The sequence below is a fragment of the Teleopsis dalmanni genome, chromosome 1 (assembly GCF_002237135.1).
Source record: "Teleopsis dalmanni isolate 2A chromosome 1, ASM223713v2, whole genome shotgun sequence".
NCBI lineage: Eukaryota > Metazoa > Arthropoda > Insecta > Diptera > Diopsidae > Teleopsis > Teleopsis dalmanni.
The window spans coordinates 139,073,120-139,090,966 of NC_051846.1; the positions used below are offsets into that span (position 1 = coordinate 139,073,120).

The window sequence follows — 17,847 nt, forward strand, 5'->3', positions numbered from 1 at the left end:
AACGGATCCTTTTACAAGTACTACTGCAACGGATCCCTCAATTCAGCCTGGCCAAGGTGGTCAAGGTGGTCAAACACAAACAGGCACTCATCTTCCTGGCTCATCAACGGATCCTTTTACAAGTACTACTGCAACGGATCCCTCAATTCAGCCTGGCCAAGGTAGTCAAGGTGGTCAAACACAAACAGGCACTCATCTTCCTGGCTCATCAACGGATCCTTCTACAAGTACTACTGCAACGGATCTCTCAGTTCAGCCTAGTCAAGGTAGTCAAGGTGGTCAAACAGGCACTCAACTTCCTGGCTCATCAACAGATCCTTCTACAAGTACTACTGCAACGGATCCCTCAGTTCAGCCTGGTCAAGGTGGTCAAGGTGGTCAGACACAAACTGGCACTCAACTTCCTGGCTCATCAACGGATCCTTCTATGAGTACCACTGCAACAGATCCCTCAGTTCAACCTGGACACGGTGGACATGGTGGTCAAACACAAACTGGCACTCAACTTCCTGGCTTATCAACGGATCCTTCTACAAGTACTACTGCAACGGATCCTTCAGTTCAGCCTGGACAAGGTAGTCAAGGTGGTCAATCACAAACTAGCTCTCAACTTCCTTGCTCATCAGCGGATCCTTCTACAAGTACTACTGCAACGGATCCCTCAGTTCAGCCTGGTCAAGGTAGTCAAGGTGGTCAATCACAAACTGGCACTCAGCTTCCTGGCTCATCAACGGATCCTTCTACAAGTACTACTGCAACGGATCCCTCAGTTCAGCCTGGACAAGGTGGTCAATCACAAACTGGCACTCAACTTCCTGGCTTATCAACGGATCCATCAACGGCAACAAATCCCTCAGTTCAGCCTGGACAGTGTGGTCAAGGTGGTCAAACACAAACTGGTACTCAACTTCCTGGCTCATCAACAGATCCTCCTACAAGTACTACTGCAACGGATCCCTCAGTACAAGCTAGTCAAGGTGGTCAAGGTGGTCAATCACAAACTGGCACTCAACTTCCTGGCTCATCAACGGATACTTCTACAAGTACTACAGCAACAGATCCCTCAGTTCAGCCTGGCCAAAATAGTCAAGGTGGTCAAACACAAACTGACACTCAACTTCCTGGCTCATCAACAGATCCTTCAACAAGTACTACTGCAACGGATCCCTCAATTCAGCCTGGTCAAAGTGATCAAGGTGGTCAAACACAAACTGGCACTCAACTTCCTGGCTCATCAACGGATCCTTCCACAAGTTCTACTGCAACGAGTTCCTCAGTTCAGCCTGGTCAAGGTAGTCAAGGTGGTCAATCACAAACTGGCACTCAACTTGCTGGCTCATCAACAGATCCTTCCACAAGTTCTACTGCAACGGGTTCCTCAGTTCAGCCTGGACAAGGTGGTCAAGGTGGTCAATCACAAACTGGCACTCAACTTCCTGGCTCATCAACTGATCCTTCCACAAGTTCTACTGCAACGGATCCCTCAATTCAGCCTGGTCAAGGTGGTGAAGGTGGTCAATCACAAACTGACACTCAACCTCCTGGCTCATCAACGGATCCTTCTGCAAGCACTCTTGCAACGGATCCCTCAGTTCAGACTAGTCAAGGAGGTCAAACACAAACTGGCATTCAACTTCCTGGCTCATCAACGGATTCTTCTACAAGTACTACTGCAACGGATCCCTCAGTTCAGACTAGTCAAGGAGGTCAAACACAAACTGGCACTCAACTTCCTGGCTCATCAACGGATTCTTCTACAAGTACTACTGCAACGAGTGCCTCAGTTCAGAATGGTCAAGGTGGTCAATCACAAGCTGGCAGTCATGTTCCCCCCTCACCGGTGCTTACTGATCCGATTTCGAATAGTGAGGAGGATGATGAAAGCCTTGAGTCTGACACCCACACGATCAAACAGAATAACATCGAAACTATGACGCAAAATATATATTGGGATGGCAATATCGGTGTGGACGAAAATAGTTCGGATGAAGAAGCAAAACTTCAAGTGAACCTTTTTAAAGGTAAGTTGCAATACCAAGTAGATGTATTTTATTTTTAATTCGGCTGTATTTTTAATAGCTTATGCTAATCAACAAAAGTCCGTAAAGCTGACAAACTCTATCAATAAAAAATATTCTAAGGAAGGCGGTGATATTAGTTTGTTAAACTCTAAAGGTATGATAACATTAAAAGTAATTTATATAACCTATAATTTGATATTATATATATTGCAGAAATTATTAAAATAAAATTAAATTCTCCAGCTTCAAAAACACAGCAGGGAATTTTGAATAAAAGTGATTTAGATTCGTCTGAGAAATTGGAAAAAATTGAGTCTGAGAATAATCAAAGTTCAACAAGAGAGGAAGAGAATACTGAATCTGAACAAAAAGACTTAGTTGACTCTAAAGAACTGAAGAAACTTATCAAGAAGTATGTCAAACATTTGAAAAATGAAAAGGACTGTGATGATGATGACATATATCCAGATTATCTAGATTGTAAGCGATATTATAGATGTGTGGAAAAGTCAGATGAAATTGAATTCAAGCATATGTATTGCAGTGGTGATACGCTATTCGACAGCAAAACGCTTAAATGTGTTAAAAACGATAAAGCCAAATGCTTTACAAAATACGATTTAATGAAAAAATTCTCGTAACTGAAACAAAAATTAATGTTCTCTTAATTTTTTTTTTCAAATAAAATCGCTTGTAAGAAAGCCAACAAAAATTTAAATATTTCTTTGTAATTGACAGAAAACAAATCATTTCGATTGAAAATTCATAAAATGACTCGTAAATTATAACTTTTATTAAATACAAACCTGTATTTAGACGTCAGTGAAATGAGCTTATAACGTCGGTAAATGAACTGTATGCAAAAAGTTTAAAAAGTTTGCAACACAAACAAACCAGAACAATTTTAGAATAATTTAATCCAAAAAAATAAAAAATATGATTATTTAATCAGTTTAACTTAAGTATTATTCAATTATTAATCGTGCAGTTATTATGCATTCAGGATTAGTAACAACATTAAACAATCCGTTTCAGACCGAATAACGAAGTATTCAAACTATTCGAATAGTAGTCTGTGCGTTGCTTAAATAGTTTGAAAGTAAGTTGTGATTTTTGTATTTTTTTATATGTAAAAGAATATAAAATTTTCTTTTATTGGTGATGTCTTTTGCTATAAATTATACGTAATTTGCAGAATATTTATTTATAACAATTTTTATTTGTAATTATGTACACATTTGTTTAGTTTTCTTGACTCTGCTTATTTTTTATTCCTTTTCTGCCGATATTTAATAAGTGTTCAAGCATGAACACGTATTATTATATTATATTATTATACTCGTATGTTAGTTTATTATTATAAGTCTGTTATCGTTTAAATTCCCAGAGTTATGAACTAAGAAAAAACATCAGAAAACAATACCCTATATTAAAATAGCAAACATTGTAACATTTTTAAATATCTAATTATCCGTATCTAATTATAATTATTATAATTAGAAATATAATTTATTTCTTATGACACAAAAGTACAAACAGAATATGGTTCAGTTGTGTCTATTATCGCAACTAAAATTCAAGACTTTCACATGATCACTGTTGCAATATAGCTTGGAGCTGATCCCTCAAAATAAGACTAGAACTGCTTTACATATTTTTCTACCTATCCTTATCACCTCTGCTATACTAATGAAAGCATTATTCAGCAAAGTTTAACATGATCAAATTTTCAATTCAATTATTGTATACTCATTCAGCATTACAATATCGTTTTCTAATTACATACAAGATCAATTTACATAATACTATATAATGTTACGCTTCCACAGAGTGTGCAGTTTTCATATTTTCCCAATTATAATTCTCATTAATTTCCCAACAACCACATTTAGTAAGTAAATTAATTAATTAAATACTCAAAAATTTAACAAACTGAAGACTACTTTTAGGCTGAGCTCATAATAGCACAACTAAATTGTAATTTAAATTTTACTCGAATTTTATTTTAAACGCAGTTTTTGTTCCGACGACCACAAGAATAAGTAATCCTTTTTGGCGTTTTTCAATTTCAAGATTTTATTCCTCTTCTCATTTAAATTGTCTTTTGTTACTTCCTACCTTCCTCCCCCACCACAATAGCAAAAGAACGTTTTAAAACATTTGATTTAAATATAAATCTGACTATGGTCACCTTCAGACTACCGTGAAAGACCAGCATAAAAGGTGGAAGGAACACTCTGCAAACGTACTAAATTCCGTAAGCCCACGGAAACTACACTGAATAAAGTGTATTACCATTGCCATTAAACATATATTCACCATCAAAAAAAGGAACTGATCGACGTTGTAATGTCGCTAAAGAATATTAAAAGTGCCGGAGCTGACATCATCCCGGCTGAAATAATTAAAGTATATGCTATTTGCAACTGTTTGCAAATAATCTCAGTCCTCTGTTTATTGGAATATGGAGATCGGAAGTTTTTCCCACAGACTGGATGCGTGGCATAATTGTAATGGAACTTTGGCGACTACGTGTCTGACCTACTGCAACTTGAATATAGCGTTCGAACATATGAAAAATTCGAACAAATTAAAGCAATTTTATTGGTGAGTGACTATAATCTGACAAATTGACGATAATGGCAAATAAAATTTGTGGCAGTGAAGTAGTTGAAATGAATAGTGTTATAAGCTCGCGATCATCAAATATTCAAACTTTTGAGAAAAAAATAAACGAACTATCTATGCAAGTATCAACTTTAGCAAGATCAAGATATTAATCACGCTCAAGGAAATTTAATAAACATTTTTAAACACCAAATAAAAGCAATCCATTTTGTTGTTACCATTTTAAATTTGTTAAAAGTGCAAAAAAATGTGAACAATCATGCACCTTTGCGAACAATAAACAGAAAACTGATGGGCTCCTCATCTTTAGTGACGAGTGAGCATTGCCCAGAAATTGGTCGCCTGTTTATTTATTTGTTGTTTTTTATTATATGTAAACAAAATATAGAGTTTAAATTAACAACAATCAGAGGTTTTTAAATTAATATTACAAGTAAGTTTACTAAGATGAGCATATAGATCTGAGCTAGAAATATCTTTGCTGGTTGAAATGCCTCAAAAGGTCATTTGGTTTGAAGCGGCATAAGCGTCTGTGTGTGACATCGTAAAGGAACGCCGGAATGATGCTGTTCAAGTTTTGACTCAGCCTGTCATAATGTGTTTTAGCAGCCTTCTGAATTTCTTGCTTGACAGTAGATATTTCAAGGTCATGATGTAGATCAGTATTTCGTACATACTACCGAGCGCTAACTGCATCCCTGAGTGCTTTGTTTTGGAAACTTTGCATCATATCAATTATATGTTTTTTTGCACAACCCCAAATTTGGACACCATAGTACCATACCGGCTTGAAGACTTGTTTGTAAATCATAAGTTTGTTTTGCTGAGATACTTTAGATCTCCTTCCATTTAGTCAAGTTAGCTTTTTATATCTTATATTTAGCTCAGTTAATTTTCTCTTCCATCTAAGTTTGGCATCTAGGCTCATTCCCAGATACATCGCAGAATTAGCAACTGCAATTTTTCCGCTATTTAGAAATAATAGAATTTGAAAATCAAATTTCTTTTGTTAGTAAAGTCTACGTGATTAGATTTTGAACTATTTACTGGCAGTTTCCATTTATTTGTCCATTGTTCAATTTCTTGAAGAGCGATTTGTAGCTTGGTGGTAGATGCCTTGTTGTTTGTACCTGTAGCCATTATTACCATGTCATCTGCAAAAGTTCCGACAATACACCTTGGGCAAATCACTGGCAAATCATATGTGTACAGCAGGTACAGCAATGGCCCTAGTATACTGCCCTGAGGGACTCCGCGATTTATAAGATATAGTTGTGAATATGCGTCAAGTAGTTTAACTCGATAGTACTTTTTGCCAATATACGATTCCAATAGTTTACAGTATTGCTGTGGCAGAATAGTATTTAGCTTATACATATACCATATCAGGCCAGAGTGCAAAACTGATGATTTGGGATAAGATCCCTTTCACAAACTATTTTTTCAAGTCTTTTATAGATGAGCTTTTCAAACAATTTTCCTATGGCTGGCAAGAGAGAGATTGGTCTATATAAAGTAGGAGAATGTTGGTCCTTATCTGGTTTTAGAACCGTCACCACTTCAGCAACTTTCCAATAACTTGGGACATTATTATCTTTTTTTAAGGGAGGGTTATGAGTGAATGGTCATTCATATTTTTTCATAGCTTTCCAGAGAGAATAGTTAGTTTTACTGTCATATGTCAAGCTTGTAAGATATTTCTTAACATTTTCATTCTTAAGGTTTCTGATTCCTCGTTTTAGTTTTTGAGTGATATTATTACGGTTTTTTTTTATCTTGTAATAAACGTGATTGTTGTCATTTTTTGCGAAGTTTTCTTTTATTACAGACTACAAATAAAATTTCGAGCGGATAAATCTTATCAAATTGCTTACTATTCTGCAAGGGTGAACTGCGCCATGCCTATTTTTCAATCAAGCTCGTAAAGCAATGCGTTTCGCTCTCTAGGTCATCAATGCTTCGTATTTTGTAAGATAGGTCAATATTTTTATTTATCTGAGCCTTAAAATAATTTCAGTCTGTTAGACGGTTTGTTAATGTCGGTTTGGGTTGCGTAGGTAGTATGTAACATCCATATGTAAGTAATATTGGTGAATGGTCAGAATTTAAGTGGAATCCAGCTTTAACTTCAACTATGTGTTCAAAATAACATTTCTGTTACTTCAATTTCTTCAAAAGAAAAAAATCAGTTATTCAATAATTCGTGGACTCAACTAAATCAAATTTTTGCACCAAAATTAAACACAATATAGAGCATCACATTCAAACAACAGTTAGTGTACCAATATTTTGCAAAACTCGTCGTTTATCACCAGAAAAAACTGAAACTTTTGTAAAAAGGAGTTCGATGAAATGATAAAATTGGGGATTTGCCTTTCATCTAGCAGCAATTGATGCAGTCGCATTGATATGGTCAACAAATCAAATGACGAATGGAGAGTTTGCGCAGATTATCGCAGTCTTAATGCTACAACCATCCCTGACAGGTGTGTTGTATCACACATTCATTATATTGGATCTTTTTTTGATAAAAAGAAAATATTCAGAAAGCTAGATACTGTTTAAGCGTATCATCACATTCCTGTAGCTAAAGAAGACATTAGAAAAACTGCTGTCACTACGTCAATTAGAAATTTTGAATAGCATTCGGTTAATGCAATGCAGAACACACCTTCCAAAGATTTATAAATCAGGTAATACAAGGTTTAGATTTTGCATATGTCTACATCGGCGATATTCTTATTGTCTAACTGAAATTGTCTAATCCCAATTTAATTTTTAAGAATTATTGTTACTTTTTCTCTTATTGGCAATAGATTTTTTAAAAATGAAAAACTAATTTGATTGATTTAACTCTTAGTTCTTATTCGCAACGTTGCAACTTTATATGGATATAAAAATCGGTATCTATAATTACCTTGAACAAGTTGATTAGGTAAGTTATGTCTTGGGCTACTTATTAAAAACTATTGTTTAAGTTAAATACTTAAACAATTGTTGAAAAGTTAAATACTTAAACAATTGTCTCTAAGAATGATGTTAAAATATAGAGTAGTAACAGTAAAGGGAACAAGAGTAGTAACAGGTCAGATGAACAAACAAGATGTCTCCTTTTCAGTTGAAATACAACTGAAGAACCTTTGTAAATAAATAATTCGGTTTTAGATTTTTTTGTTCTTTTTTTGCTTTCATTGTTTTTTTTCAGATTTTTATTTTTTTTAAGATAATTATATATTGTTAATAGAGTGACAAAACTTTCAATATATATTTTAATAATGGTATCGATGCAGATAAATTCTGTAGATTCGGTTCTAGAACTGAGTGGACATTTGCAGGTAATAAGCGTATCTTATATATGAGTCCATTGTGCCATACTTTGTCAAATTCTTGTTTAACATCGAGAAATACCACGGGACGTTCGTTGTACGAAGCACTTGCTCAATAGTTCCATGTTTTTTCCTAAAACCAAAATTCTGCGAGGGTATTAGGTTTTGACTGTCAAGGAATAGTTTCAGCTTTAAAAGCAGTGTTTTTTTAAAGAATTTAAAAAGGCCTGACAATAAGCTTATTAACCTGTATGAAGAGGCAAACGTAGAATCTTCACCTGATTTATGAATCATAATAATCATGGATGTTTTCCACTCTGTTGGGTAAAAGCCAAATTTAATAATGGCATTAAAAAGTCTTGTGATAAAATTTATGGCCAAAAGGGGTAAGTTTTTTTATCATGACGGGTGAGATTTTGTCATATCCCGGTGCCTTTTTGCAATCTAAGTTGTTGGTGATTGTTTGAACAAAGTCATTAGCCGCGACGCTGAGTGGGAAAATCATAATGTCCTGTTGCAGGATTTGGTTAGAACACCTCTTTTAGGTAATCAAGAAATACGTTAGATTTTTCTTCATCGCTTCGCACACAGTTTCCTAGAATTTTCTGCTGCTGAAATCAAAATAGAGTTTAGAACCGAGATTACGTTTTCCATAGGTCTGGTATTTTATTTTTATTTGCATGCCAATATGTTGGCTGCCCTAGAGAGATCACGTCTAGTACATTTTTTCTATTTAGAATGAAATTGTAAAGCTAACTTACAGAGCCGTAAATCCCAATACGTGTGCATGGCATTGTAGTCTTCTGCTGCAAGAAATCTGTCACCTAAAATTAAGTAGTAATCCGTAAATTGAGTCTCTGTAGTGTTGCAACGAGGGGGCAGTAAACTGCCGACAAAGTAAAATTTTTTCCTTTGTGCTTAAGGCATATTAATGTGGATTGCATATAATTTTGAATATATGTACCTAGAAAATTGTATTTTAGACGCTTTCGTATCAAAGTACCTGTGGTACAGGTCCACTTTCCCATCAGGGTGATGGGAAATTCTTTGCATTTTAACTATCTTACTAAGAGTAGTTTGTATGATTGACTGAGTTAACTGAGTTAAGCTCTGTGATGTGAGTGAAAAATAAAGATAGATTATTTTTACAACACAAGAATTAATAACGTAATTTTATTTATTGGAAAAATAAAATTAAAAGTTTATTAATAATAATTTCATAGCAGTCTTTATGGCACATACGGTATAGGAGCACCTAAAACTAGGCGAAGCTATTTGCAGCTGCATAAATACTAGGAAAAAAGTCAAAAAGTCAGTAAAACAAATTGTCGAAAAGAAATGCTTGTTTTTGTTAATATTTTTTATCTGTGTCAATTGTAAATGATTTTGGGAAAAGAAATTGTGACAAGGAAAAGACTGCAAAATATATAGGACAAATAATTTTCCGAATTACGCGAAATTTGGCTGACCATACAACGCTGTTTCGAGTATTGACAAGTATTCATCATCAGTGGTCTTAGGAAATTTTCGAATTTCTTAATTAGTTTATAGTCCGTATGTAATTTGTTTAGACTGCAAGTGCCAGGCTTAGAACTCGTGCCTGTCAAAATAGAAGCGATGACAAGTAGCCAAGGCTGCACAAACTTTCAGTGCTCTAGTTCTTTTTTATTTTAATTAGTGACATTAACCAAAACACTTGCCGTGATTTACACTAGAACAAGATTATAAACTACAGCTTTATTCGTAATCTGAGTGAATTAAGAAGAAGCTGTATTCTTAAAAAAGTTAACGTTTATAGTAAAAAGAGTTGGTTGCTATTCCTTTAAAGAGTTGCCAAAGACCATAAAAAAAATTTATGAAAGTGGTTCCAGAAGGGACGGTCTGTTTTAAGTAAAACCAATCAGAACAGAGAAAGATTTTAAATTAATCTTTAATGTAAAGAAATGAATTAAGCAGAACAATAAAATTTTAACTGAATATTCAATGAAGAAAAACGTGAAAATATATGGAAACCAAGTTATATAAAATAAACAAACTAAAGGATTGAAAAATGAATAAACAATAAACGAAGTGTACTTGGGTGCAGATTCTAAATGAGCTGGGAAATGATTGCGGTATAAATTAGAATCAACAAACAGCATCGCGAAGGCTTTGGAAGGCAAATAATGAAGTGCTGTTGACATTTCTGAAAACTGATTTGAGAATCAAATATATAAGAAAATCTTAACAAACTAACCGAATTTATAAAGACTTAACGCCATCACTAGGAAAGGAATATATAGCTGACGTAACACATATTACAAATATCACTTGCATACTCAGAGCAAGAAGTAGCACGATAAAGCTAAACGGGAACAGATTTGATGTATATAGATCTGCGCTCTGTAGTATGTGTAATTTAGTTGAGACTGAAGATATTATACATTTTCTTGACCGTTGTCCTTTTCTACAAGAGTTTCGTTTAGCTTACTTTAGTAAAGCTTTTCTATCTTTTGAAAACATCATAAATATTTTAAACGGTTCGGAGGTAGAATAGGCAGAAGTAACAGAATATCTAAGAAATTGTATAGCATACCAGTCTTATTTAATATCAGAATATAATAAATAATAGTAATTAATATATATTTTATAGCTCATCTATTATTTATAACGTGTATATATTAGTTTACCATTATACTCACTATTATACAACTATTTATATACTACTATATATACTATAAGTCGATGAACGACATGTGTCACAGTCGCTATTGATTATACATATTTATATCTTAATTTAAGATTCACTAATCAAACTGTGAAAATGAAATTTTATAATGAAAATAAACATACATAAATACATACATAAACGAAGTGTTAAATTATACATGGCATTTTTATTGAAGTGACAAGAACTCATCCCTCCTCTAGAGGATCCCTCACATCCCTCACATTCACATGTTGACTGAAATACAACATTGAAATACAACGTATATTAATGGATATACAACATTTTGAATATTGGATATATATCAACTATTTTTGATATACAACATCTGGATGAGAATGAAGATCATCATATCCAAACTATTACTTTGAACTGGAGGGGCTTGTTGATTGTCAGATTTAATGACATTATGTTAGCATATGAAACACCTGGTGTAACAGACTTAGAAGATAAAGGTTGGGGTACTTCAACGAATTTGATAGGGGTACTTCTTGTAGGATCACGCAAGGCTACTTTCTGCAGAACTAACCTGTGCTTCAGTTCTTTATAAATGGGGCAGCCTCTGTAGTTTGCAAAGTGAATTCCACTGCAGTTACACTATTTGGAGTTGGTATCTTTTAATGCTTTTTTATCGCACTATGATTAGTATTGTTACTAATGAAACATGCCAGAAGTTAATAAAGGTAAACAAAAAGGTAAACTTTTTGGTAGTAGTCTGATTAGCTTCCACTGCAGATTCAGTTATGTATTGCCAGAAAGATTGTTCGTGGGTGCACTATTTTTGTTAGTTTTATTTATTTTAGCTAAGAGGTGCTAAATTGTGTTTTAGAGGACTAAGTTTCCGTTTAATATTCACATGCCTGTTTGGATGCCTGTTTCTTGCTTTTTTGAATTTTGGTTTTATTTTTTGGACTGACTGTGTCGGAAATTGTAAGCGATACTTCTGAAAACACAATGTTTGGTAAGCTTTTATCAGTTGGTACAGTTTTTAAGGGCAACGTGTTTGATGCATCTATTACCAGGTGAGCATTTCGTTTTTTTGGAATAATTATCGTATGTCTTCTCTCCAGGTGAGAATTTTGGGTATTCATTTGCATACGTTGTTATATATGCAAATAACAGCTTTGCTATAAAATATACTTATTGTAAATATGATTAAAATAAAATTAAAGTAAGTTAAATTAACTATGTAGGTAAGTAATATTAAATTAAATTAATATGAAAATAAAAATAAATAAATACGCATAATATATTTAATATTTTAATAAATAAATAAATAATTAAAAAATTAATTAATTAATTGTTTGAATATTTAAGATAAAATAGTGCAAAAAGAAAGTTAACAAAAATCGCGTTATTTTCAAAGAAAAATTTGTTCTTTTTTGTATTTTTATATTAATAACAAAAGTAGTTCTTACAACAATACTTATTATAAATAGTTTTAAAACTGTGGATTTTAAATTACTCGGAGATCGACTTGAAGACGCGTCCGCTCACTGAAAATGTTGAGGAATTAGTAATAAGAAATAGCAATAAGAAAATATATAATTTAGCGCCAAAACATTTGCATACATACTGACATTGTTAGTTTTTATCTTACTTCATATCTTTAAAGCAACTAAAAAATACTTTCTTTCATTTATAGACTTTGCAAAATGTGGTCAGTTTAAACTGAAAAAGCCAGACTACCACAAGTAAAACTAAGATTTGTTTCAAGTGTATGCTGCCTGCCTACTTGCTTCAGTATAAGGACACTATAAATGTTCAAATTTCTGTTAAAATTACACAAAAAAAATATATGAAATTATAATGAATTGTCCTGACTTATAAAAGCAAAATGTTGGGAAATAATGGAGAAAATTGCAGAGCAACATGCGACATCTTATTATAGTCACCATTTTTCCACGCTAAAACATATGCTGAAGCAGTATTAAATTTCAAAATAATAATTTAACTGAATTAAACATAATACAAAACAAATAATATCTCACATAATCACCGAGATGAACTCACTAACGATGTTGATTTCCAAACTATTCATTGCATGTTTATCAAAAACAAATGTAATCAGCATTGTTCTTGAATCCGAGACTAACTTTTGGATTCAAGAAATATTCAAAAAATATAAAAAGCCAAATAAAATACAAATTCTAAAAAGAAAATATCCAAGTTCCTCTGGTTGGTAGGTTGGTTGGTTGCGTGTGGCAGGCTATTAGATAACTTCCATGTACCTTCATTAATACAGAAGAGCAGAAACTAAATCCATCTCGTCCTCGCCCATGAACATTCTGATAAACTATCAAAGAAGTATCTTTCTAAAACCCTTTTTCTTCTGGTAGCCAAAACTGTGCATTTACAGAGAAAATGTGTTATACTTGGTTTATCCTGCGAATTTCTACAACTTCTGCAGTAAGGATTATAAGAAATGCGCAGTTTCTCTGTATGGGTTCCTATACACCAATGATCTAAATAAACTGCAATAAGTCTTGCAGTGTTCACGCGCTCTCTTTTGATGAGTTTCGAAGATCTAATTTCATTATAGGTGGACCATGTTAACCTCGAAGTTGTAATTGACTTGAGTGCTCTCCATCTGTTACTGACAATTTGAAGGAAGTAGAATTAAATATTTCTCTTAATGGTCTCTAGGGTAATATAAACCGGTATCGACAGGAACACATGCAGGGAATCACCAGAGCGAGCTAAACTGTCAGCTTTCTCATTCCAATTGATCTGCCTATATCCAGGAACCCAGATGAGGGTGATGTCAGCCAACCGAATTAGCTTGTCGATTTACATTCTTTTACTATTTTCGATTTTGTGGTGAAGGATTCCAGGGCTTTGATTGCTGAATGGCTGTTAATGAAAATGGCAACACTACATTTGTCCTTGATGTGAATTGCAGTTTGCCTACAAGCTATTCTAATTGCTAAGATTTCAAGTTGCTCTACCAGTAAAACCGTTCAGGAACAACTCAATATTGTTTTTATGGATTAAATAACAATAAAAACGATTATTGGAGTTTTTAAAAAGTTTTAATGTTTAACAATTAAATCCAGTTACTTATTGTTTTTGGATTATTCACCAATTATGGAGAACCTCCAAGCCATCCTAAACTAAAGTCAAATTTTACAAAACCTTATTGTGAGCAATTTTGAACTTAAAATATCGTTTAAAAACTATACTGCAATTGATAGCATCATAGCTTATATTAAGGAATTAACAAAACAATACAACTAGTTTTACATCGGAAAATAAGAAAGCAAAACCCATTGCAACCTCTGGTCAAATCATATTCTTACCAAATTAAAAAGGACTATGGCAATCAAATAGATCATTTCATCAAAACTCAATTTAATAAAAAAAAAAAGAAGCTAAAAGAACAGCATAATCTGATAAATAATCTGATAGAGGAATCAAAAAAAGTGACATTAACTTCCAAATCAATTACAATATAATATTAATGCCAAAACCCACTGGAATAAGGAAAATTTCTTAAAAGTAGATACGATGCCGAATTCTGTTATGCAGCTATTATGCACAATTAGATAAAATAAGGACAGTTGTATAGAAATCATCTTAATACCTGTGAACTATATAAACAATATTTGTCCAGGTTGGTTTGTTTGTCGATACATTGAGCTTTGCTGAAGTTTCTCAAAACTAGATTTTGGTACAATTTTATATTTCTTGCATATTTTAGGATTAGTCGGTAAAACTTGAAGACGATAAAACTTGAAAAACATGGTACTGTATATCTGCTTTTGTTAATTAAGTTAATTTGACAATGAATTGTTCACTCTTTAATTTAAGGTCACTTATTGTCTACATACATTGCAAGAATAGTAGTACGATAATGGGTAGGGGTGAATTCATTTTGAATTTTGAAAACTTAAAGCTGATTTCGGTTGGTCTTCATTTTATAGCTGATGTTGCTAATGGTTTATTACAATAAGCTTTGTATAGATTCTCTAGTTACTTTTACGGTTAAATTTGCATTAGGTTTTATTGCTATTACTACTGCTTAAGTAACATTTGCTAATATTAAATGTATTATTAGCGGGTATTAATGCTTTTCATTTTTATTTATTGTATTATATACTTTGTTTTAGCATTTTATGTGTTTTTTTATATTGTTAATTGTGAATGCTTTTGGCATCTCTAATCTCTAATCAACTTTATAACGAGAAGTACAATACAAAAAGTGTTGCATACTTATAGGATAAATGTCCACCAAATATTTATGAAGATTTGATTATCATCAAATACGCAAACATTTTGCCATCGAATTCTACTGTTTTATTGTCAAAGATCACATCCCATTTCTCGTAAATCTAGTTTTTGAATTTTAATTGTTGTTGTACTCATTTTCAAAAAAACCATCCAAACCTCTACTGTGGTTTTTCTAAATATGCAACTTTGCCACCCAATATTGCGTTCTTTCAGGAGCAAGTGGCACATATTCAGTGCTCCGTACACAAAAACATAAAATTAATTATGGACTAAATATAAAAGGACTTACCAAATGTACTATAGAGCCGATAAATGACTATAAAGATGCCTACACCGCATGATTCGCATGCTTCCGCATAGAATGTTTTTAAGAACTTACACTAAGTGTCGTGGAACTGCAAATTGTTATTAAAAATTATTTATTTTTCGATGAATTGAGTTCAGAATATAAAAATAAAAAAAAATTGTATTAATTTTACTCTTCGCAAAGCGGACTTTGGTTTAAAGGCAAAATGACGTTTTTTCCCCAGTTCACACTTAGACCTTTAAGCCAAAGGACCTTTCGGCGGCTTAACTGAAACCTTAAAGAGGAATGCTTCAAGAGCTAGCCTTCAACGAATACATAATCCTATTTAAATACCTGGAGAAATTATTTAAGTGGGCTAACGAATGTTTGCCAAATATTGTGTGCCATTTCTCAACGTTAAAAGACTACCAAGTAGAAGAAACTAGCACTAAATACCGTATCGAAACAGGTACATCAGTCTAACAGACATTAAAACACCAATGCCTTATTTATAATTCAAAAAAAAATATTACTGTCAAAAATTTTTCCAATTGCAGCAGAAAACCACTTCACCAAAAAAACAGGGTATAATTAAATTTCTAATTTTTTGATTCATCAATATAATAAAAAGGTTCTCAAGACGCCTCGTAATGAATCTTTTTGAAAGTAATTAATTTTTATGTAGAATTTAAAGATAAATTCAGTGAAGGATAACTTAACTTTTAAAAAATACTTGTAAGAACAATATGGTCCTGAATTTTTTGGGTTTTATTCAGATTATTTCAAATTGAAATCAAAAAAATGTGTAAGAATTTTTATAGCATATTCTTTGAAAATGTATTCATCGTCAATATCGTATGCATGTGCTTAATGTGTTTTACAGGAAAATTTTCTGAAAATTTTTGTTTTTCAGCAAAATTTTATACTGACAAATAGTGCCTCTCCAAACAGAATAGTATTGAAATTCAACAAAAAATAAATAAAAATATAATTAATTAATTAATTCCATTATTCCACAGCTGATTTATGATTTCGTTCTAATATTAACATAGAAAGTGAATTTGTTAATAAAACTTTCATAGCAAAGTAACAAAACTCCAGAAAAATGTGCGACAACAAAAGTCAAAGAACGGCTTTGGTTCAGTTGGTTAAGGTGCGCTGACTCTGAGCTTCACATTTGGCAAGACCCGACTGTGAATCCTGGTACTTGCAGTCTCGAAAAAGAAAAAATTATTTACGAATAATTAAATTCAAGAATTATTTCGAAGACCACTGATGATGGGTATTTGCCAATACTCGAAACAGCTGTATGGTCAGCCAAAAACTCAATTAATTAAAATAATATAAAATAAATGTTTGTTGTTGTAGTTCACTACTGTTCGAAAAAACCTCTTTATACTGATTTTTAAATAAAAAAATTTTTTTAAATATAACCTAAATATAAACAATCATAATTGTATAAAATATTTCTTAAAATTTCAATCGATTTAATATGAAAGCAATCAATTCTTTCAAGTTTCTATCATTTATGGATACCTGGCAGATATGATCGTTTAGAAACTTTTGGTAAAGATGCTAACTGGTCAAACTCCAAAGGTTCATATATCCGAGTATGAAAAAATTCAATATTTTTTGCTAAGATACGAATTTTTTTATCTTATAAAAGGAGCTCATCAAAAAAGTTTCAGCCAAATCGGAGATGATGAGGTCAAAGGGGTGTTCGATTTGTAAAATAATAACCCATATACAATATATAGCTTGCAAATACAATTTTGGCCAGATTAAAAAATGGCAATATAATTTTCACTGCTAGTAACTCTGAACTCTGAAAATAAAAAACAAAAAAAAATACCACTGAATAATACGAAATCAATGCACTTGAAATTCACAACTAAAACCACATTGTGTTTACTGATCTGTATATTTGGCAACTAAATACCATATTCAAATACTGCAAGGTATCTTGTAATCAACCTGGATTGAAGAAAAAAGCCAACTAGAAATTAAACAACGAAACCTTGAATGGCTTATAGGTAGACTCTCTTATGTCAACGGACTGTAAATTGATGAAAAAATTATAAAGTATTGAACTGATGTGAATTTAAAAGCGCAGCTTTACAGTTACACAAAGAAAACTAAGAAATCATTCATATCAAATCCATAAAATAGTCCACCATTTTATGGTAATTGTCCTCTTTTATATAAGAAACAGTTACCTTTACCATGCCCTAATGTACCAACTATTTTAGCAGAAATAAGGAAATTGGTAAAATCGTATGTGGAAAGACTTCACCAACTTGCTTTCTTGCTCAATAAAATAATTTTAGGAAAACAACTGCAATGTACTAAATCCTTTGAGCTGGTGGTTGAGTCCCAGTAATATTCTATGGATTATATTTACGTCTCGATGATCAGGTGGCTATTATTTGTACACGGTTTTTAATGGGAAATGAATCTAACACTCTAGCTTACCCAAAAGCAAATTTAAAACTCTGTCATTTTTACTTACAAAATCAAAGCTGATATTTATATACGAAGATCTGAATTCAATTGCTATATTTTTGTTGTATTTGTGATTGTTTCCCGGCTGTGTTCAAATTTACATTTTTCTGGGGTATCCTCAGCCGTCGTCCAAGGTTGTTGCAATAA

General features: G+C 32.7%; 1 protein-coding gene across 1 annotated transcript; it reads left to right on the top strand.

Moving 5' to 3' along the window:
• Window positions 1–427: 427 nt before the first annotated feature.
• Window positions 428–2,703, top strand: LOC119666325 (cell wall protein IFF6-like). The gene is made up of 4 exons (XM_038075608.1): window positions 428–512; window positions 561–2,021; window positions 2,080–2,175; window positions 2,235–2,703. The coding sequence occupies exons 1-4, from the start codon at window positions 428–430 to the stop codon at window positions 2,660–2,662; spliced, it is 2,070 nt and encodes a 689-aa protein (XP_037931536.1). The 3' UTR covers window positions 2,663–2,703.
• The last annotated feature ends 15,144 nt before the right edge of the window (window positions 2,704–17,847 follow it).

What these genes read in the sequence shown, in the direction of transcription:
- LOC119666325 (XM_038075608.1), top strand. Translation starts at nt 428, where the DNA reads ATGAGTACCACTGCAACAGATCCCTCAGTTCAACCTGGACACGGTGGA. An exon ending in AACTGGCACTCAACTTCCTG is followed by an intron (nt 513 to 560) that starts GCTTATCAACGG and finishes CGGATCCTTCAG; the next exon opens with TTCAGCCTGGACAAGGTAGT. An exon ending in TAGTTTGTTAAACTCTAAAG is followed by an intron (nt 2,176 to 2,234) that starts GTATGATAACAT and finishes TATATATTGCAG; the next exon opens with AAATTATTAAAATAAAATTA.